This window comes from Acipenser ruthenus, chromosome 5, assembly GCF_902713425.1.
Source record: "Acipenser ruthenus chromosome 5, fAciRut3.2 maternal haplotype, whole genome shotgun sequence".
In the NCBI taxonomy this organism is placed as follows: Eukaryota; Metazoa; Chordata; class Actinopteri; order Acipenseriformes; family Acipenseridae; genus Acipenser; species Acipenser ruthenus.
In genome coordinates this window covers 24,632,452-24,654,820 of record NC_081193.1, presented here as the reverse complement: position 1 = coordinate 24,654,820, position 22,369 = coordinate 24,632,452, and the positions used below count along the sequence as shown (strand labels likewise).

Below are 22,369 nucleotides of genomic sequence, written 5' to 3'. Positions count from 1 at the left end.
TCTTTTTTTCCCGTATCTTTTACAGTACATTCACAAATATATGTCCTACTGCTGATTAGCTTAGATTACTTATCGTACAATGAAAACGATTCTGCTACAGGGTACTGGGGTGAGAATTGGCACGGCTAATGTTCACCCTCGCAGAAGAGTACTGGGTGAGAATTAGCCTGACAGAACTGTACATGACTTTTGTAGAAATTAAAGGTCTAACAGTAGTTTTTAGCAAAATACGTGAGAAAATCTGGCCCAGCAGTTGTCCGGGAGAAGTATTCAAAAACGGGAGTCACGGCAAATAAGTGAGAGCTGACAGTACTGCAACATACAAGTTCAGTCTTCCTGTATTGTTTTGAAGACATTATTGCAGTGTTGAAAAGTAAATTAGCGGTTCAGGTGTACCTTCTTAACCGACGCTGTATAGTAAAACGGGTACGGTTATGACATTTGCTAGAAGGTTACTACAAAATAATGTGCAATTAAACAGCAGGCGAGCCAGCAGTACAAACTTGCTTAATGACCACGCCTATACTTGCATTAAGGGCGGTGAAGAATGTAGCTTTAGGCTCATTTAGTTGTTTGTATTTTGCAGAAGTGCTGAAAGAGACGTGGACTTCATTTTACTTTTACAGGTAAGTGTAGTGAACACAGTACTAAGAGAACATGACAGGGATGGCATCCAAATTAGCCAAAGAGAGAGCGGCGGCCGCTGGCTTTGGAAGCAATTCGAACGCAGTAAAATACCTGAATCAAGACTTTGAAGCGCTCCGAAACCAGTGCCTTCAAGCTGGAAAACTGTTTGTAGACAACACTTTTCCTGCAGTACCCGAGTCCTTGGGATTCAAAGAACTTGGACCTAATTCCTCCAAAACCCGTGGAATCCAATGGAAAAGACCCGGAGTAAGTAATATTTGGCTATAGAGTCGTAGTAAGCGGCTAGTGGTTTACTGGGGTTATTTCAACGTCAAGCTGTATCAACATTATGGATCTGTACTGTCATCTGTGCATACAAAATATAATTACTTACAAAGAAAGGAATGCTGTAAAATACACTGGGCATCAAAATCCTGGATTTTTTTTTTTTTTTTTTAGTGGGGGTGATGCGGTTTACAGTAATGTTTAAAACATGCATATAAAATGACCTAAAAGGCCCGTCAGTGAGCATGTATAGGCTATGTTATTCAAGAATATTCTTTTTTTTTTTAATGTTTATAATTAATTATATTTATTTTACATATACAATCTAATAACAATATACAGTTAATCTGCCTGCATGCAATCAATACACATTAGTGTGTCACAGTCAACAGATAGGCCTACATATTTTAACTCCGTATGCTCCTGTCCTGGTATGTTGGAACAGGAGAAAAGTGAAATGATACAATACCTTCGGGTAGCTCATATATAAATACATATAGGTACAGTGTATTTATAATGCGTCATCAATTTAAAACAAAAATAATAATTAACAGTCTAAATGATTTTTTTTTATAAATTGAAGACGCCCTTTCAAGTTATTGGGCAGCAATGGGGTTAAAAAGTTTCTCTGGCACTGGTAATATAGTCCGCTAGAATGGAATTGAAACCAGGCCAAGTTTATTAGTTGTCAGCTCAATATATTTCTAATTCCTTGCGAAGTGGAAAGGTCTTCACATTGAACGCATGTGTTAAGTATTTATGCTTATAGAAATTACAACAACCTTTACAGTTGCTTTTTGACGTATACGCCCTGTGACCGCCGGATAACTAACGCGTAGCTGTTGGGTACAGATACCAAGTACCGCCTGCTGATGATGTTTACGATAAAGAGCAGAACAGAACAGGAAGCAAAGCCGCATTAGCTACTCTCGCATTTGACTACCAGATTCAAGTCCTGGATTAAGCGTGAAAACAGTACACACGGCACTGTATACTCAAATTGAGGCATCACTGTATTGCATATACTTATCTTGCAAGTTCAACATGGTTGATTAAAGAGGCACACTTTTTATTATCTCATGCATGCTTGTGTTGTATTTTGAGTTTGCTTATGTCACAAAGCAGTCATGTGCATTTTAGTTAAACTAGAATGCTAATAATAACATTTTGAATTTTGCGTGTTTTCCAGGACTCCTTAACAGTGTAGTGTCCCGCTTTAAACTTTTTAAAAGTCAGACTCTTGTTGCATGAGAAGCCCATGTTGAAATATGAATTTGATGTCAGCATTGTAAACACACTGGACTATCAATAATGGCCTTTCTGACAACTATGTTGTAAACAACCACCAGTGAATTAAGGAGGATTATGGGACACTGCCGCTTCAATTTATCATTAATTAATTTTTTTTTTTTGTGGTTCCCTCCAGTGTTGTCACTGTTGATTTTTTCTACATTGTAACAGCAGATTTCTAATACCCTAGCGTCTATGTAGCTGTAACTGTGTTCCTTTGTGGTCTTTTATCCAGCATCAGTCTGATGTTTTGTATTTCTATCTTTTTGTTTGTTTATCAACAGTTTTTTACATTTTACATGCCAAAATTAGTTTTATTTTAACAGTAATCTTTTACTGTTGCACTGGACACTCATTACTAGCCTACTGTCTATACTACCAGATCTGACCAGCAGCACACACATACACAAATGGGCTTTTGAGACTTGGCTTGTAAACACAAAAGAGATGCAGATGCTTATCATGAGCGGACTAGGCTGATCAAATCAACCCTATATAAAAACACAATTAGAGCAACCTTGAAAAGCCATGAAAAGGCACATCAGCACACATTACTTTCACAGTGGACCTCTAGATGTTTGTGAAACTTGCATAGAACAATGACAGGGTATCCACGAGGGATCCGCTATATACAGTATTTTACATAAGATGTTTAACATACAAGAAAAAAAAGCTATGCATTGTTATTAGGAAAAAAGGTAGATTTTCATGTCTTAATCTAATGTATTTAATTTTTAGCATTGTACAGAATGTGTCCATCACGACACCACCAGAATCTTCACCCTGTTTACTCCCAGTATGCAATGAAATATATATTGAAACTTGTTTATTTGCCATTTGTTAGGAGGTGTGTTCCAGTCCCAAGTTCATTGATGCTGGTGCCACAAGAACGGACATCTGCCAAGGAGCCCTGGGTAAGTCAAATGATTCACTTGATGTACTGTAGGATGCTGTGACGGGCTTACTGTCCTTGAATATAATGGCATTAACATGAGTGATATTAAGCAGGTTTGACTGCATAGAAAACCCAGTGTGACAACATGCCCTGCCTGTTTTAGATGTTGCATGAGTATATTTATTTTTCAAATAAACACTCTCTATTAAATCTGCCCATTCTCACATCACAAAATTCTTTTATGTGATCAATGATACAGATGTTTTAAATACGCTAGGGGCAGCAGTTAGAAAAGGAAATGGTAGCACAAGGGTAGCTAATTGATAAAATGGTAACGCAGTGGTAAAATGTTCACATTACAAAGGAATCATAATGGTACAAATTAGGGGTTTTAATCTAGGCATTTTCTTTGAATCGATTAATCACCCCATCTGGATGATGAATTGATCGATTAATCTCACCCGTTTGCTATAACATGCAATTGTAGTGAAAGATAACTAAAAGTAACACTTGGTATTAATGCTATCTTTTCCAAGCATTAATTAATGACACCTAACGTTTTACAGGCAACTTTAATTTAACAATTTGACAATAAATGAAAATGTTTACTTGCATGTAATCTGAAGTTAACAGAAGCAAGTCTTTTAATATAATACATAAATACTGTGCCATGCATTACTGTACATTAGCAGCTGTACTACAACCAATACTGTGTTGGATATGTTGGGCCGTTGTTGTAATTTATTGAATTGAGTGCTGTTTTGTTTTAGTTTAATTTAGTTAGTTGAATATGTCATAATTAAGACTTCGACTTAGGCTATAGCTGTAAATGTACTGCTATGGTACAGATTCAAACTAATAGAATACATTGTTTAAAAGAAAAATCAACTTACTTGCAACTCAGATGATAAGATAAACTTGTAGTACTGCCGTGAAAGGAAAGCCCCGAAGAGCAAATCTTGCAAGTTGTCTTTTTTCCTTCCTTCTGAGCCAGTGGTTCCCAGCCTTTTTTTATGCACCCCCCCCCCTTTAGAGATATTTTATTTTACAGTTATGTAACCCTCGTTTTTACAGTAAGCAATAGAACCATATTACAGTGACAGCATGCAATGTCATAACCAGTTTACACTGTACAGCAATGTCATAACCTGTTTACACTGTACAGCAATGTCATAACCCGTTTACATCTTAATGTGTCTGACTGTTGCCATGGTTAGTTACTGTACATGTTTAATTGTCACCAGAGCAGGACAATAATGACAGGTTCACCATGGTGGGGGAAGAGTAGCATTATGCTAATTTAACTTGAATTAATTTTATTGCTTGTATGTGTTGCACCAATGGCAAATAATTTAAACGGCCTGCGCTTGAGAATAGGGTTAGAATATGGCATGAAGGCAGTCTATTGTTCTCTGGGTGAATAACTTTTACTACATCCTGCTAGAAGAATGAGTCAGACATGAGTTACCAAAAAAAAAAAAAAGACTGGGTGGGGCTTGTTTTCAAGCTAAACAGATATACACTCTTGAGTTACTCCTGGAACACAAGGTTATGAAACAAGGCAAAGATTGATATGAATTATTTGTATTCTAGTGGGGGATGAATATCCCTACAACAGTGTGGCCTACCTTACAGTGGGGCAGTTTACAAGCAAAAACTGAAAAGCGTGACAACGATCTCTCGCGCTTTTATGGTCATGACAGTTCTGCTTCCACGTTTACGTGAGAGTTTATTTTAGAGAGAGAATTTAGTCGTCCAAATACAAACACAAAAATATTGGGAGGGTTTATTTAAATATCACCAAACACGCTGAAAAGAGATGCTGTGCGATAAAGGATATCGTTCAAATAATGCATAGGGGTTTACATGAGGCTTTACGCGCTAGGCAGAGATGAAGAGAAGGTTACCCCCATCTGTCTAGAATGCAAAGGGCTTGCAGTTAAAACGGTTCATGCTGCCAAGAAGAAGAAAATAATAATAGTTATTACTATTATTGTTTAGAATTAGTTGTTCTAGAAATGGTAGAAGTAGCATGTGTACAAAAACCAACAGCACTCACCAATTCCCATTACTGCTTTTCTTATGCTTCTTAAGCCCGCTGCACACAGCCCGACTCAAGCCATCCCAACTCATCTCATCTGAGTATGCACAGATTCTGCGATCAGTTGTGCTCAGTTTTGGTTTGGTGTCACAATTGAGTTTTTCCCGACTGGGTGTCGCACACTGCTAAGACTGAATTAGACGGACCACAACTAGATCCTGGTGATTACTATGTATACAAATGCAATTAATACTGCCCTGTACACATTTTTGTATTAACTTAGCCCAACATAGCAACCCTAACATTATGCATGGCATCGTATGCTGATTAGACAGCGGAGACAGCGCCGCGAGGCAACCAAAAGAAGCGCTTAGCCTATTAATTAATTTACTATTTACACCGTGCAAACGTTTCAGGCAGTGTTTGACTTTTTGTATAGCTTGTCTACTACACTTTTTTGATTGTTGATTTTTTATTTGACTTTGGTGTTTTTTTCTCAGCGTGTGGATCTTGGAGCTTGTGATTTGTGACCTATTGGAGATCGACGCACCGGTAACTTCTGTTTTAGCGCAGTAAGAAAATATAGGCTGCCAGTAGATTGATAATAAAATGGTAAATTGATATTTTACCTTTGATTAGTAAACGCCTAAAAAAAACACTATTCAAATGTGCACATATCTGGTATTTTTTAATTCGGGGCACTCGGAGCAATTCAAGACTAATGTATTTTTACCTGTGGAACTAAAGCTGTCAATATTCCGCCATCTTGTATGACAAGTTATATGACAAGCTACGTCACTTAAACCTGCTTCACCATTGGTTGACACCCTTATGACTAATCGGTCTCAGTCAGTCTTGGTCGGCAACCACCACACACAGACAGACTGATCACATCTGAACGAAACTGCGTCTGAAAAAGATTCAACATGTTCAATCTTCAAATCTGAAGACATCTGAAGACTGAAATCTGCATAATCTTTGTTTTAAGTGCACACACACTGATACAATTCATCCAGACTGTGTACGGCCAGTTGAGATGAGATGAGTCGGGACGGCTTGAGTCGGGCTGTGTGCGGCGGGCTTTAGGCTACTGATGTCCTTTCACACACCCATATATATTAGTCTTAGCCAACTGCGTAACTGTTAATGTGCTAAACAAAAGTATCATGCGTTCAGTAATCACAAATATGCCTTAATGTGGAACAAATATATTAAAAACAACTAATGATGTGTTGGTTTCAAACACAGGTACTTTGTTGAAATATTAAAATTAATTATGCAGAAACTGTGGAAACTTACACAAACGCTGTTAATATAATAAATACATAATTTGTGTGTATTTGCTAATTAGTTATAAGGGTATATAAAACCATAGGCCTACTTACAACGTAGTTGCAACAAAAATGGATGGAGAAGATGCAGAGAAACACTGGCTAGATTAAGTCTTGTATGGGAAGAACTCCTTCAGTCCCATGCAATGGGTTTCCAGGAAAGGAATCGTGCATCTATTGCTTTCTTATCTAGAGCTTTCTTTCCAGCAGACACCCTCATCCACTTCGTCCCTATGTACAGACCTATATTTGTGCATCTGCACGAAAAACCAATGCGGGCGCATCATCGTCCCTCTGTTTGGTGGGAGGAGGTTGTGCTTCACGAGTCTTTCTCTGACAAACAATGGATTAAAACATTTCTAGTCATCCGAGCTACGTTTGACCACCTGCTGGAACTTGTACGGGTGGACAAGGAGCAGTCACCAATACATGTCCGTACACCTGTGCCTCTGCAGAAGCGAGTGGGTATTGCTCTGTACAAACTTCTCGGACTGCTGCTTCTGCAGAACTGTGCACAGCAGAACGGGTGTCCACCTCAGCGGGAGCTGGGGTAGGCACTTGCAGTTCTCTTGTAATTGTGCTCAGAAATTCGGCGTGCAACGCAAGCACCTCTTGGTGCTGTTGATCAGCGTGGTCCAGCCTTTCCAAGCAGTGGCTGTATTGCCGATCCTGCCTGGCAGCGGTGCGTTCAATCAGACGGTACATCCTTCTCTACTCCAGGTGCATCAGACGATGCTCCTCAGCAGCTACAGCAGCTACAGCGTTCAAACCAACTTTAATTTAAAGAACAACAGTTGTGAATTGGTTCACAGCTTTTGTTTTACATGTGAATCCTAAGAATAATGTGTGAAAAACAAAACATATTGCATATGCGCACACACTTAGTCTGACATGCGTAAAATGGCTTGATATCCCCAACCATTTGTTTTTTCACAAATTATTATTAGGATTCACATGTAAAACAGAAGCTGTGAAACAATTCACAACTGGTCTTTAAATTAAAGTTGTTTTGAAAATGCTAGCTGCTGTGGGTGGGGATATCGAGCACTTTTAATTGACGCTGGGACGGTGTTGTGTATATGCGATATGTTATTGTATTCACAAATTATTCTTAGGCTTCACAGGTAAAACACAGACTGTGAAACAATTCACATTTGGCATCCTTTAAATTAAAGTTGGTTTGAGCGCTGTAGCTGCTGTGTATAAAGTGTTGTTACGCGTGTCAGGTAGGCTGTGTGTGTATATGCGGTATGTTATTGTTTTTCACAATTTATTTGTTTGATTTACATGTAAAGGAGAGCTTGTGAAACAATTCACAATTGGTCTTCTTCACATTAAAGTTGGTTTGGACGCTCTAGCTACTGTGGTTGGGGAGATAAAGCACTTTTACGGGTGGCTGAGGCTAATGGGCGTATGTGCGGTATGTTATTATTTTCCAGAAATTATTCTTAGGATTCACATGTAAAGCAGAGACTGTGAAACAATTCACAATTGGTCTCCTTTAAATTAAAGTTGGTTTGAGCACTCTAGCTTCTGTGGTTGGCGAGATACAGCCATTTTCATTCATGTCGGGTTAGCTTCAGTCGAATATCAAACGAATATCAAACGTCAAGCTATATTTACCGCGGTAGCAACATTATTCGTAGTATTATTATTATGATAATAATGGTGGTCATAACGATCTAGTAGTTCTCATGCATTGTTCATAATACACTGAAATGAATAAATAATGGTATAAATCAACATCTCTATATGCAATTTATATATGGATGGATGGATATTTAACTGATTTGTATTAGAAAGACTGGGATAAGGAAAATCTTACTTACGCTACAGAGGAGGACAGAAAGACCGTATCCCAGAGAAGAGCGTTCTTTTACATAGGGGAAGTGGAGGAGGTATCGTGTTATTTCATGAAAGTCTATCGTTAAGTATTTTGCACGACTGTGGAGTTTGTTGCTATGGGACTAATTAGGCCAATTAGCGCGCACTTTACCGTGCTTTACCAAAGTGTAATGACACTTAAGTCACACACTTTTTTTGCCGTGCACTTTTGGAACAAGCACAATCATGCGTCATTTGCACGTGACACGTCATGCATGCACTATAGTAGCGCGATTAAAACTGTAGCATGTAAACACCGCCAGTGTAGTTGCATCTATATTCAAGCACAACTTCAAAAAGTCAAAATACTGTATAGTTTGAGACTGTAATATGACATAATTCAGAAAGGAACCGGATGTAGGGAGGAAAGCTGGTTTACAGAAGTATGACTATTTTGACAGAAGTCTTATCTGTGGGTAAGCAGTGCCAATTTCATGTCATGTTTTTCCTCCCTCTGCGTTCACGGTACACTATATGACCTATGGTTACTATTATTTCCTTCAGTATTCTATACTATTCTGTTGTAAACTCTTGTAAAATGCACGAATTATGTGCTGTAATTATGTGCTTTAAATACTGCAAAGTGGTTATTGCATTCTTCAGTATTTACTATGGGTACTATACAATACTTCAGTATTTCAAAGTATACACCAGTAAACTGTGGTATACTGAAGTAGAAACTGCAATACTGAAATTAGCAGCAGGATCAATGGAACTGCCACCCCAGTAGAGCTAAGGACAGCCCTTTAGTAAACATTTAGAGATTCACATGAACAATTTCTGGTTCTGATCCTACCTTTTGTTTGTGTGATTTCTGTTTCCCGTTCATTAGTACCAGACCAACACAAGATGAGGTTGATGTCTGTAATTCAACAGAGACGGCATGTGGGCTTCCAGGATAAAAGGGGTTATACAAAGTGGGTTGTGCCAGGAACGTTTAATTGCGGATAAGTTTAAAAAGCTTAAATTTGTTCCAGATGCAGCCTGGCACGAAAGGATGCGTGTCTCCATTTTTGACTATTGCTTTATGCGTTAAGTGACATGTTTCTCAGGGACACGCCTGTTGTCTGGAGAAAAGACAAATATGCAGGCAGTGAGCATATTCATATACTTGGGGGTAGGGTGGTTCAAAGGAGTTTGCCCCGTTGCCAAATGCAACCTTCAATTTTAACGTGGCCAGTATGGCTACTAAGCATTTACAGGATATAGAACAGAACTTTGGTTCTGTAATGAAGGCTTTCTGCTTAACTGTCAGAATCTGCACCACCCTGTTGATCTCACAGAGCCAGTCCTTTTGTGGAACCAGCCCCTTTTCCTTGTTTCCATAGTAACGCACACCAGCCAGTCAATTTATGGTAGAACAACTGAAATTATCATTCATATTCATTGTGTTGTCTGCAGTTCGGAAGACGACTATTGCCAACTTAAAGAAAATTAAGAAACTAAAAAACTTTAAAAGCGAGTAGATTCCCCTCACCCCATGGGACGAAAGGAGTGTTGAGGTGTCTGTGCTGACTTATTGCACAGACAGAGGGGGTTAAAATAAATACACAGCTTAAAAAAAAAAAAAAACATTTTCTCAAAATATCTCTTAATTACCCTAAATATAATGTCAAAGAAACTGAAGCAACACTCAAATCGATTTGGATTTGGAAAACTCCATAAAAATGAGACTGTAACAGAAGATAAAGAAATTGGTTCGCTTCCCAGGATTTTCTTATATAGTTATCTTCTCTGGTATTTGATTAATATAGTTCTATTTCCTGGCATTTTATGTATAACGTTCCCTGGCATTTTATGTATATACTTCATTTTATGCACACAGAAAATAGTTCACTGCCATTTAATGTAAATAGTTCCCTTGCATTTTATGCTCTGAATATACTTCCCTGAAGTTCTCTGGCACATCGATTGTATGTAGTTCCACCCCCACAATTTACAGATAATAAAAAAACACCTATTGCATGCAAAAGCAATGTGTCTGCCAATATACAAGAAAATGTTGGCCACCATTAACACTTTGTGAAGGTTTCACTTCCTCAAGGAACATTTCTGTTTATTCTGTTTAGCCCTCTTTCTGTTGCTTGAGACACTCCATGAGCCAGATTGCAGCAGGGATGTAGAAACATTTGCTCTAATCAACATTTGGGCTGACGGTTCAATCCAGAGAAGCTTGGATGGAAGCGTCTGTAACAAGCTGCTTCCGGGGCATTGATATGCGCATTGTGTACTTGCATCTGTCACCCAGGTCAGCCCTGCTTTATCAAGATAGGTTCTGACCCGGGTCGATCATGCCAGTGTGAAAGGGGCTTTAGATGTAGCTAAAAGCATGCTAGTGCTGTTTTTACTTAAATAGTAATTACAGCTAACCTGACAGAACAGGGAAGCCTCTGCTTTGCTCACAACCTGAGAGCTTGGGGCGGTGTGCCTAATTAAATAAATCTGTTTCAAGAGGGATCTTTTGTTTCTTTAGCGTGAAGGATTGCAGCACTACAGTACTGGCAATATTAGGTTTTGAAACAAACATAAAAAGGCTAAACCAGTTTCTCCTGTCCTGTAAACCTGTAGGTTCAGGATTTACAATGCGCTGCCTCTCATTCTCTGCTGTTCATTTACTTGTTGCTGTCTAGCTCTGTTGGTTAAATAACATATATTTGAAGTCAGAGGGCTTCATATTGTGTAACGGCATTTTTACAACTTTTTTCACAGTCATACATACATACATTTTAGTATGCTTATTTATTGAGCATTTAATATACCAATATTTCATATATAGCCTGTGCTTGATCAATAGTTTTTTTCTTGTATATTCTTTTAAACAGTGTCAGTGTTACCATAACTGAAGCACATTAAAACAACAGGGAATAGGTATGAATGGAGTAGTTATTTCAGGATTTTTAAACATTTTTTTTCTAATAATTTTTAACTTAGGCCTACTGAGAAATAGTTCTGTCTAAAATGTACAGTAATAATGCTAGCTAAGACAGTTATCTGAGGTTGAAGTTCTGAGGTTTGTAATAATAATTAGGGCTTCTGTTTTTCGTTTTTTATTCATTTCATTTTTCGTTGCTTATTTTTTAGCTATTTTCAAGTTTTATGTAAATCGTTTTTTTTTTTTTTTCCGGGGCTTTCGCTTTTTATATAATGTATGAAATTATTTTTTTCGGTTACTTTCCAAAATGCTTGGGCGTTTTTTTCTGTCACAATATCTATAGTAGTAACTCGACAGTACTTGCACACTTAAGTTGTACCTTCTTTCCTTTGCTGTCTTCCACAATGAAATCCTTAAGGCCTGGTCACACGGGCAACTTTAGTCGACGGCAACAAAATGAACACATTATTTGCCTGCATGTTGCCTTGCAGTTTGCGGTTGGTCACACGAGAGACAAGCATGCAGTCGCCAAGCTGGCAGCACACAGACAACAACCTAATGCAGCCCAATCATAATACACGTTTTTGTCACAAGACGTAAACACATGCTGCAAAGGATAATAGAATTATTTAGTTGGTAGGTCTACATATGTAATATGTCAAACATAATAAATATATTGGTATTCATTTTTTAAACAATGTTTTCACTACTGTACTTTTAATTCTAGGCTTTTGAGAGCAAGAAGGCAGACCTGAAGTTTTTCTTTCACTTTGTTTACTGTTAAAATTAAATATGTTATGATTGCGAAAATTAAATATGTTATGATTGGGGGTTAATGTAGGAATGACAGGCATACTGCATACATTGGAAATTAATATATTTTATTATTGTAAGATAAATGTATTCATAGTAATGTTATAGCTTATTGTAATTGTGGACATTAACATTCGCTTATCCACATACACACTGTATTGTATATCTGTAGCCTATATAATTAATTGGATGAAATGCAGGAATCAGAATGTATCATATACGCTGTCTGTCTGACTTGTTGGTCTATCCTTATTATCATGTGACACTACTATCAAATTTGACTGGCTGGTCACTGATTACTACTGTTTTTCTGTTTCAGTAAAAAAATAAAAAACAACAACAAAAAAACACTCCAGCTTGCAGTCGGGTGTCTCTTTTCTACTGCATTGCAGTTTAAAAATAAATAAATAAACGACAACCACACGCTTCCTCCATTGGGCCTTAGTGTTGAGCAGACCGTGCACATCACCACTCACCCATAAAGCGGTGTGTTTGTCTATAAAAAAAAAAGGTGTGTGTGTTTCTTTTCTCTGTCTGTTCTTCCCCCTTCTCCAGGTCTGTGACTGCACTACCCTGCTGCAAGCTACACGCTGCACCAGCTACGTGCTTCATGCGGTCCAGCTGCCATTTTGAGTGCTCCACTCTACTGCAAGCTTCGCGCTGCACTGGTCGTGTGACTGCACTACAATTGTCTGAAGGCTCCACACCGTTGCAAGCTACGCGCTGCCCCTGGTTGTGTTACTGCAAGCAGCCCAGACAAAGACACTCAGCCCAGTACCTTGGTGCTTTGCCCTCGATACTTCGTGCTCGGTGCTTCGATGCCCCAGTGTCTAGGCCTTGACGCCCGTGGTACCCTCGGCACCCTCAGTGCACAAAAGCCTCGATGCCTCGGTGCCTTGGCACCTCGGCGCCCTCTGTGTTAAAACACTTCCTGACATCGTGGCTTCGTGCCCCAGTGCTCTATAGCCTCGGTGCCTCAGTGCTTCGGCATCCTCGTGCCTCGAGAGCTACACACCTTGGCGCTTCAACGCCTCGAGGTTTTTTGGAGCCTGTGCAGCGGCGCCTTCAGTGCCACGCTGCCCCAGACCCATTTTCTAAAGGGTGCTTGGCGGTTATGTCCTCCTATAAAGGACAGCCTCCCTGAATGGAGTCTAGACGTGGTACTCGAGGCTCTCACTAAGGCCCTGTTTGAGCCCATAGATACCATAGAGATGAGCTAAGTGGGTCAGTGAGCTACAGGCACTGTCCGTGCACAGTTCCTGTATGTGTGTTTGGGACGAAGGAAACGGTTTCGTTGCGCACAATTCCTGCTTTCCTCCCTAAGATGATTGTTTCATGTGAATCAATCAGTGGAACTGCTTTCCATCCCCTTCCCTTCGAGGAGGAGTCGGATAGGAGATTAAATTCCCTCTGCCTGGTTCGGGCATTGAGATGCTATGTGAATAGAAAGAGAGCGCTGCGTAAGTCTGACTTTTATCATGGCGAACGGACCCGAGGTCAAGCCCTCTCTAAGAAGTGACTGTCCCATTGGATTATGGACATGGTTTCGACTGCATATACTCATGCCGGCCTACCCCTACCTGGGAGGGTGGCTGCGCACTCAACCAGAGGTGTGGCTACGTCATGGGCCCGCGTCAGAGGTGCCTCGTTGACCAATATATGTACTGCGGCTAGCTGGGCTACTCCGCGTACATTTACCAGGTTCTACCGACTTAATGTCATAGATTCCTCTATGCCTTCAATAGGCACTAGGGTCCTTGAGGTTGCACGCTCACACCACCAATGCTAGATGGCAGTAGCAAGATGTCCCACCGATGCTGTCCACTCATTCTCCTTCACGACGGCTTTGGTATACTTTCCCAAAAGTATCATTGCCGGTCATCTTCGAATTGAAAGGAAACGATAGGTTACGGATGTAACCTCGGTTCCCTGAAAGAGAAGATGACCGTCAACCTTGTGAGGTCGCATCACTCACATTCCCGGGGTCAATGCAAAAGAGACCGATATCTACGCACAGTGACTATTTATTGCATCGGTGAGGCGGGACCGAAGACGTCACTCCGCGGGGGGGCCTGTCGGCAGCTTTGATATAAAATGCTCAGCGCATACCTGACAAGCAGACATATATCCCAAAAGTATCATTGGCAGTCATCTTCTCTTTCAGGGAACCGAGGTCCGTAACCTTTTGTTATGTGCTGCCACTCAGTAGTTGGGGTGGGTTTAAAGTATTCAGAATGAATCGATGATAGATACAAGTCAGGGAGGAGGGACATTGCCCAGCTTGCTGCACTGGGAAAGGTATTTTTATTTTTTGTAGTAGGTTTTTTTTTTGTTTTGTTTTTTTAATGGAAAGGGGTGGTCAACGTGAATTGAGTAACCATTTCCAGTTTTTCCAGTGTTTATTGGCTATATACCGATTACATCTTTTTGTATCGGGTGTTTTATGGGTTTTTATCGGTTACAAACGAAAACCAGAAGCCCTAATAATAAACTATAAATATTTTCTCAATTGCACTTTTTGGTTTTTCAATCAGGGGACTGCTGGCTCCTGGCTGCCATCGCCTCTTTGACCCTCAATGAGGATGTTTTGTCCCGAGTCGTTCCCAGCGGACAAAGCTTTAAAGAGAACTATGTTGGAATCTTTCACTTCCAGGTAAAAGAGAAAACACAGCGAGTGACACTGTCATGGTTTGGAGTGTTATCTGTAAATAGTTGTGGCAATTTGACAGGCACTTACCGTGAAGCATTTTTGAGTCCTCATTGAAAAAAACGAACACAACAAAATAGTCAATACCAAAACAACCAACAATGGCCTGCAGATTTAAAGTTGTATTTGCAGAAGACGGAGAAATTTGTGGAAGAGTAGAATAACACAAGTACTCTTAGAAAAACAATAAGTGACATAAATACAGTAAGAAATTCCCTCAGCCAGATGCCCTCTGTAAAAGCAAAGGCTCTTGAGTGACAAGGAAATCATCCAACTCCACCCTCCAAAAAAGCAACGTGAATATTTACTCTGATTGTTAGTAATAATACATTACCCGCTCTCCCCACCCAAAAAAATGTATTCTTAAATTATTTTAAAAATGTTAATTCTGTTTTCCAATGTTTTTCTCACAGTTGTTAAAAGGAAACTATTTTAGTCTGTTATTTTGCGGTGTATTATAACAAATAATATACACCGAAAGCAGTGCTAGCACTCTCGTGATTTATATGTCACCAGAAACCCTTGATAGAATTGAAGCCTTATTGTGCACAGTTGGGTGTGTGTTATTACTTATATGTGTGTGCAGTGGGTTGTGTAGTGAGCTGCAATGGTTTTTCTAATTTGGTGATTTCCTATTTCAGTTCTGGCAGTTTGGCGAGTGGGTTGATGTTGTTGTTGACGACAGGCTGCCCACAAAGAATGGGGAACTGATATTTGTGCACACAGAAGACAAGACTGAGTTCTGGAGCGCGCTGCTGGAGAAGGCCTATGCTAAGTAAGTAGGTCTCCCTGGTGATTTGTGTTAAGTCAAGTCAGAGAAACACTTCTCACTTTGAAAAAATAGTATAGTTTAGAAAAAAGCTAGCCTGTGGAGTTGGTAAGATCTGCATCAGTGGACACAAGTGAGAAAAGGCTGTACGTGTACTTCATACAGGTAGTGGGATTGAGTCTGTTGGTTAATTAGTTTATATGTTACGGTAAAAGCCTGAATGTGGTCAATCTTACATTTTACCGGTAATGTCAACATTTACCAAATAAGGTGGTACATGTCCAAAATTATAAAGCAATAAATTGCTTTTCTGACATTTACCGGTTAATCTTATGATTTATCAAAGCTTATTGGTAAATGCAGGTATATCATCGAAGATTGTATTTATTCCTGCATATACATTTGTTAAACACTTTTATAAGCACCATTAATCATGGCTTGTTTATTCCATCTTTAAAAAAAGCTTTCACAAAAAACTAGAGCCCCACCTTACAGAAATATGCCCATTTCCTCAGAGCCCATCCTAGATGTAGCTAAAGGCATGCTAGTGCTGTTTCTACTTAAATAATTAATTGCAGCTAACCTGACAGAACAGGGAAGCCTGTGCGTTGCTCGCTTGGGGCGGTGTGCCTAATTCAATAAACCTGTTTCAAGAGGGACCTTTTGTTTCTGTAGAGTGAAGGGTTGCAGCTGTAGTTATGGCAATATTAAGTTTGGAAACAATCATTAAAAATAAACATTTATAGTAAATTTACTCACGATAAAGATCATACTTTGATACAGTGGTCCGTGTGCAGTAATACCTTGGGTGGTAGCTGGTTCAGCTAAACCAGTCTGTCCTGTACTGTAAACATGTAGATTCAGGATTTACACTGCACTGCCTCACATTCTGCGTTGTGCATTTACTTGTTGCAGTCTAGCTCTGTTGCAGAGCCGTAAGTAGGCATTTTAGTGCCCGGGGCCAAGAGTATATTGCTGCAGAAGGAGGGCTCCCATAGCGTAACTCACACAGGGTAGCTCACACAGGGTAGCATCCACAGCGTAGCTCCTACAGGGTAGCTCACACAGGGTAGCTCAAACAGGGAGCTCACACAGCGTAGCTCCCACAGGGAGTTTACACAGGGTAGCTCACACAGGGTAGCTCACACAGGGTAGCTCACACAGCGAGCTCCCACAGGGTAGCTCCCACAGCATAGCTCCCACAGGGTAGTTCACACAGGGAGCTCCCACAGGGTAGCTCCCACAGCGTAGCTCCCACAGGGTAGCTCACACAGGGTAGCTCACACCGGGTAGCTCACACCGGGGAGCTCCCACAGCGTAGCTCCCACAGGGTAGCTCACACAGGGTAGCTCACACAGGGGAGCTCACACAGGGTAGCTCACACAGGGGAGCTCACACAGGGTAGCTCACACAGGGTAGTGCTGCGTGTGCAACTCGTAATTTATGCAGTGCTTCATTCACCCTCAATACCCCTACCCGTACAGACCTCTCAGAACTACTTTTCCAATCATCCTCCTGCTCACTGGTAAATCCATCTCCATTACATATGTGAGCAGGAGGATGATGGGAAATGTAGTTCTGAGAGGTCCATGCGGGTACATGGGAAGCCATCTATACTCTGTTGGTTAAATAACATTTATTTAAAGGGTTGCAGTTGCATTTTGAAACAAATGCAGGTCTATCATAGAAGGTATTTTTCCTGCATATAAATTGTCAATTAACAAAATAATCAGTAATGGCGAAGAATATATTTATTTCTGCATACACATTTTCCATTAACAAAATAATCATTAATAAGCTTACAGTAATGCACAATTGAGCAATTTAAACTAGTTCATGGTACTGAACAATATTGTGATCCACTTATTTAGAACAACCAACATTCTGGTAAATTTGCTTTTAAAACAATTCACAATGGTTTTGAAGGATATTGTACTCCAAATACGTAGTAGTTTGATGAAAAATAATATTCGGTTAAATGCAAATCAAATCATTTAGGACCTTTGTTTTTTCAACAGAAAATGACACTTTGGTTATGACATGAAACAGCACAATGACAGACAGTGAATAGATATATTTACTTACTTATTGCAGCATTGTAGACTCTTGTGACACTTGGAGTTACACAGGACTCCTGAAGCCTTACAATGTGTGAAAGCAAGACATTTGTCATTAGCCAAAGCCACTTGGTTATTAAGAATTACCGGTTAATGTCCGAAGTAAAGCCTTATCATGTTTATTTCAGACATTTACCACTTTGCTTGGTCTGCCAATATTATGACTTTTACCGTAACATATACATAAACTGGTAACCACCTAATTCAAGTTGTGTCCCTTACTCTACAGAGACTGACCCAGTTTCCTAAATATCGCATTTACCCTTAGTCATACTTGGAAATGTAAAAACCCACATCAGTAAGGTTAGGTGCCAAGAGATTTGTTCGGTCAAGAACCAACCCCTTAAAGACATGCTGCCCAGTGCAGGGAAACAGGTCAGCACAACATCTTGAAGAACTTTCAAACCTTTGTCTTGCAGGTTGAATGGCTGCTATGAGGCCCTGTCCGGGGGCTCCACCACCGAAGGCTTTGAAGACTTCACCGGTGGAATTGCAGAAATGTACGACCTGCAGAAAGCCCCAAAGAACCTTTTTCAGATTATCAGGAAAGCCCTGGATTCAGGATCTCTTCTGGGATGCTCCATTGATGTAATTCTGGATTTGTTTTACACATTTAATCCTTAGTGGTTATATGTCGGACCTGGTCTAACATTGCAATTATTCCTATCCGGTCCAATGTCGGACCCTGTCCGACATCATCAAAAAGACGCAAAAAACAGGTAGTCGTTTTTTCTCCGGAAAAAGCCGAGAAAACCATTCAATGGCCAAGTGGGATTGACAGGAGCCGAGACAAGCTGAAAAAAAAAAAAGGGCGCATCTCATGAATAGTCATACTTGCCCCTGGCATCAGATAACGGCAGCCATAAGGAAACAAGCTGGCTGCTACTGCATCAGCGCTCAGGGAATATCACAGACATTTGCAGAGCTTTTTTCAGATGTTATAGTAATAAAATAATGATTTGGATCGCATTATTGAGGCTGGTGATAAAACGAGTGATCAGGAGATGATTGATCGGTATGTACAACTATTATTATTATTTATATGTGAAAGCTATAGCGAACGAAAGGGTGGGGCAGGGCTGGAGATGCCTAGTGAGTGCTTTGTTGATATGCAGGGCCTTTTAAACCCGTTTCACTGTGGAAAAAAATACTTTTAAAGAGCGCATCTAAAATTAACTGCGCGTATGAAAATAAAGTGGAGCTGACGCGCCGGAGACGCACTTAATAAATTGACTGCAAAGGGTTAATGTTTCCCAATTAACTTTTAACTTGGGTAAGAATATGTTTTAGGAAAATGTAAATTCAAGCAATAAAGAAACCAAATATAGAGTGGTTTTTGTGCTTGATGTTAACCTTATCTGCAAACATTATTGGTCATTTCTTGTAATTTAATTACCGGTAATGTATAGTGCACACTTTTTCCTGCTGTAAAATAAACTTTTACGGAAGCTCTTAAAATTCTACATTTTTACATTTTTAAATATCATATACATACTTTACTGCCACTTCCAAATCATTCTTGATAACTAACTGTGATTTTCTTCATGTAGATCACCAGTGCATCAGACAGTGAGGCGGTCACTTCCCAGAAGCTGGTGAAGGGACATGCATACTCACTCACAGGTGCTGAAGTGGTAAGTGGTGAGCCAAGTGCTTCATCTCATTGTAGTGTTTTACTTTGTATTTCATATTCCCCTGCTGTTTTACACTACCCTTATAAAAGATTACCACTGTATTTTTGCAGTTACCATGCTTTTCCCATGATTATACTAAGTGTTTGCCATAGTTTACCCTGGTTTGCCATGTTTATTAATATTTACCATACCTCGCTATTCTTTACAATGCTTAACTATTTCTCTACCGGGCTTTCACTATGCTGTATTACACTGCTATGCTTTTACTATGGTACATGTTTATAAGGGTAGTGTTCTAGACTTGTAAAAAAAAAAAAAAAATGTCCCTCCATTACCATCTAACAATAACCCTGGAGGGACCCTTTTCATATGTTCTTCAAGACTACACCAAATCTTCATTTCCATTTTGCGATCTTCTTTGAAGTTGTTGCTAATTTGAAGACACTCAGTGTTATGGCCTGTGCAAAGATAAATAGTTGTATTAAAGGTTTTTTTTTATTTTTTTTTAATTCACAGTAAGTTAATGTTTTCTATTTTGGTGTTTTTCAGGTGAATTATCGAGGTCGTGCAGAACAGCTGATCCGAGTCAGGAATCCATGGGGTCAGGTGGAGTGGACCGGTGCTTGGAGTGACAAGTAGGTTACGGACTGAGGGAACATTTTTAATTGAGTTTCAGAAAAAATGTCACAATGTAAATATCGCAGAAGAGAAAACAAACTATAAATATGTAACAGGGGACTTCGAAAGCGTGTTAGGATTAACACTGCAGATGAGCCTCACACTCACCTTTCTTCACATAAGACTGTGTGGTGTCAGCTGGGGTCCTAAATGCACAGGAAGTGAACTTGGACAGAATGTGCATCATTAAATTAATGGGCAAACAAAAGTCAAAGTGAAAACATATTAACAGTGAAAACATTTATAGCAAAACAACAAGGGACTTGGGAGAAAATGATTGTAGAGACAAAAAACTGCTCATTTATTTTAAAAGGGTTGGTTATTGCTATGGGCCTACCAAAATCTTAAATTTCACGGTTTCAGCGGTGGTGTAACAAAGTATGAACATGTAGTTAAAAATGGCAAAATATAAACATTTAAAGCCCTGAAGTTAACAAAAGCACGTGACTAACAAAGTAGAAACGCTAAAAGAAAATGAAACTGAAATCCAGAGGATTGCTCTATGATTGCTGCGTTTCTGTTGTTGTTAAAAAAAATAAATAAAAATACCAACGTCATTATATGCACAGTTACTCAAAAACTATTCTGAAATGCTGAGCATTAACAGGTCACCCTCTTTACTAAAGCCAGGGGTTGAATGTGAGCACGGAGCGTCCTGCAGCTGTGTTTTTCTTCATTCCCTGTCTCTGTGGTGTAAATACCTGTCCGTGTTTAGACACAGCACTTCTGTGTATCCACTGAGTTTGTTGGAATTGACAGACAGCACTGAGCTAGCCTTGTGAGCAAGCCTGGGCAAAGAACAGGTCTGTAGCTAGACAATATATCCAGACAGAAAAAAATCTATGCGTGAAGTCTGAAACTACTGGCATATAAATTTTTTTTTTTTTTTGGTCTTGTAGTTGCTTTTAATGTATTTTTCTGCTGTACTACTTGGTATATATTTGGCTTCCAAATTCTATTACATGATCCGCTGCAGTAATGATTGTAGCACTTTTTGATGTATTTGCGGACACTCATTTTAAAATGCAGGTCTAATTTGACTCGCCTGACGGTACTACCAGTTGAGCTCCGTAGGTCATACTAAACTCGCCCCGATGCCCGTGTCTACCAATCAATGAGTATAGCCCAATTATTGGCTGCTGTCAAGTGTCAATCAGTAAATCCTCTCCAGTTCATGAAAATTGAAACAAGCTAATAATTGCAACAGGAACCTGTGACAATACATATAACTTCACTGGATTTTAGTGCAGGGTAAAAGTACTCAAACAGACCAAATTTCACAGTGCAGAATGAATTCCACAGTGCATGTCACAATATTCACGGTCATTGCTCCTTTAAACTTTTAAATTGATGTGAAATCATGATAACAGCTGAACGGGGTGTTTATAATCAATCACCAGATTTCCACTTGTTTTGGAGATTTCTTTCTGGCTGTTCATCCAAAACCTTTTTTCTCATGTTTCACCCTTGCAGCTCCTCCGAGTGGAACTACGTGGAGGCTTCTCAGCGGATCAACGTAAAATCAGAGGACGGAGAGTTTTGGTGAGACGCACTTTGAAACTTGGGTCTTTTTTATGCTTAAGCACTAGTAGCACAAACAATCTTTAAAAGTAGAGTAGTACAGTATGTACATTATAACTTTGTTTCACACTACAGAAAAAATATTATTATATATCAAGCAATTTTCTATTCTGTATATATAAAAAGACTTCTTTGTTTCTGGTCTTTGCCAGGATGTCGTTTTCAGACTTCATGAGGCATTACTCCAGGCTGGAGATCTGCAACTTGACCCCTGACACACTGACCAGCGACAACTACAAAAACTGGAGTGTGTGCAACTACCATGGAACCTGGAGATCTGGCTCCACAGCCGGGGGCTGCAGGAACAACCCGTGTAAGAACCCCAGAGAGCATAGAAACCCTTTCTGACCAACACAGCAGTTTACTACGGAAAGAGTTTCTGCGTGTTGATGGGAATACAATGAGTCATAAGAGGTGGAGTTCTTTAATCTGGGCAAGAAACAGGGATTGGCATGCTTGTTTATTTTTTAACATCTTGTACCATTCCCCATGAACACAGAAAGCTGTGAGCTGCATGTAGAACAGAGACGTGGATGCCGTCATTAGCTTTGACGCCAAAGTAACGTATGATGTATAATGTGCATTACAATCATGTATTCAGCATGAGGGGAGCTTGCAGGAGTTTGCAAATCTAAATTTCTTCTTTCATCTATGTAGCCGACAAATGATTGATTGTTGTTGTTTTTTAATTACTTGGAAGCCTCTTTTAGCTTTTGGTTACATTTCCTTTGTTGTTAAATTATAAAACCTGACTGGTTGTAAAATCTGCATATATAGGTTTGGACTGCCAGAAATATATTTATCTCCTTATTTTACTTATGTTTCTCTGCTTCACCACAAGTCAC

At 39.6% G+C, this 22,369-nt stretch overlaps 1 protein-coding gene across 1 annotated transcript in view; it reads left to right on the top strand.

Moving 5' to 3' along the window:
* The first annotated feature begins 453 nt into the window (after nt 1-453).
* Nucleotides 454-22,369, top strand: part of LOC117402852 (calpain-2 catalytic subunit-like) — a 32,043-nt gene continuing 10,127 nt past the window's right edge. Inside the window, exons 1-9 of the mRNA XM_034004432.3 lie at nt 454-894; nt 3,047-3,116; nt 14,573-14,691; nt 15,387-15,520; nt 18,051-18,219; nt 19,182-19,265; nt 19,815-19,900; nt 21,417-21,485; nt 21,677-21,837. Coding sequence (XP_033860323.1) covers nt 658-894; nt 3,047-3,116; nt 14,573-14,691; nt 15,387-15,520; nt 18,051-18,219; nt 19,182-19,265; nt 19,815-19,900; nt 21,417-21,485; nt 21,677-21,837 — 1,129 coding nt within the window. The 5' untranslated portion in view covers nt 454-657. The remainder of the gene's footprint in view (nt 895-3,046; nt 3,117-14,572; nt 14,692-15,386; nt 15,521-18,050; nt 18,220-19,181; nt 19,266-19,814; nt 19,901-21,416; nt 21,486-21,676; nt 21,838-22,369) is intronic.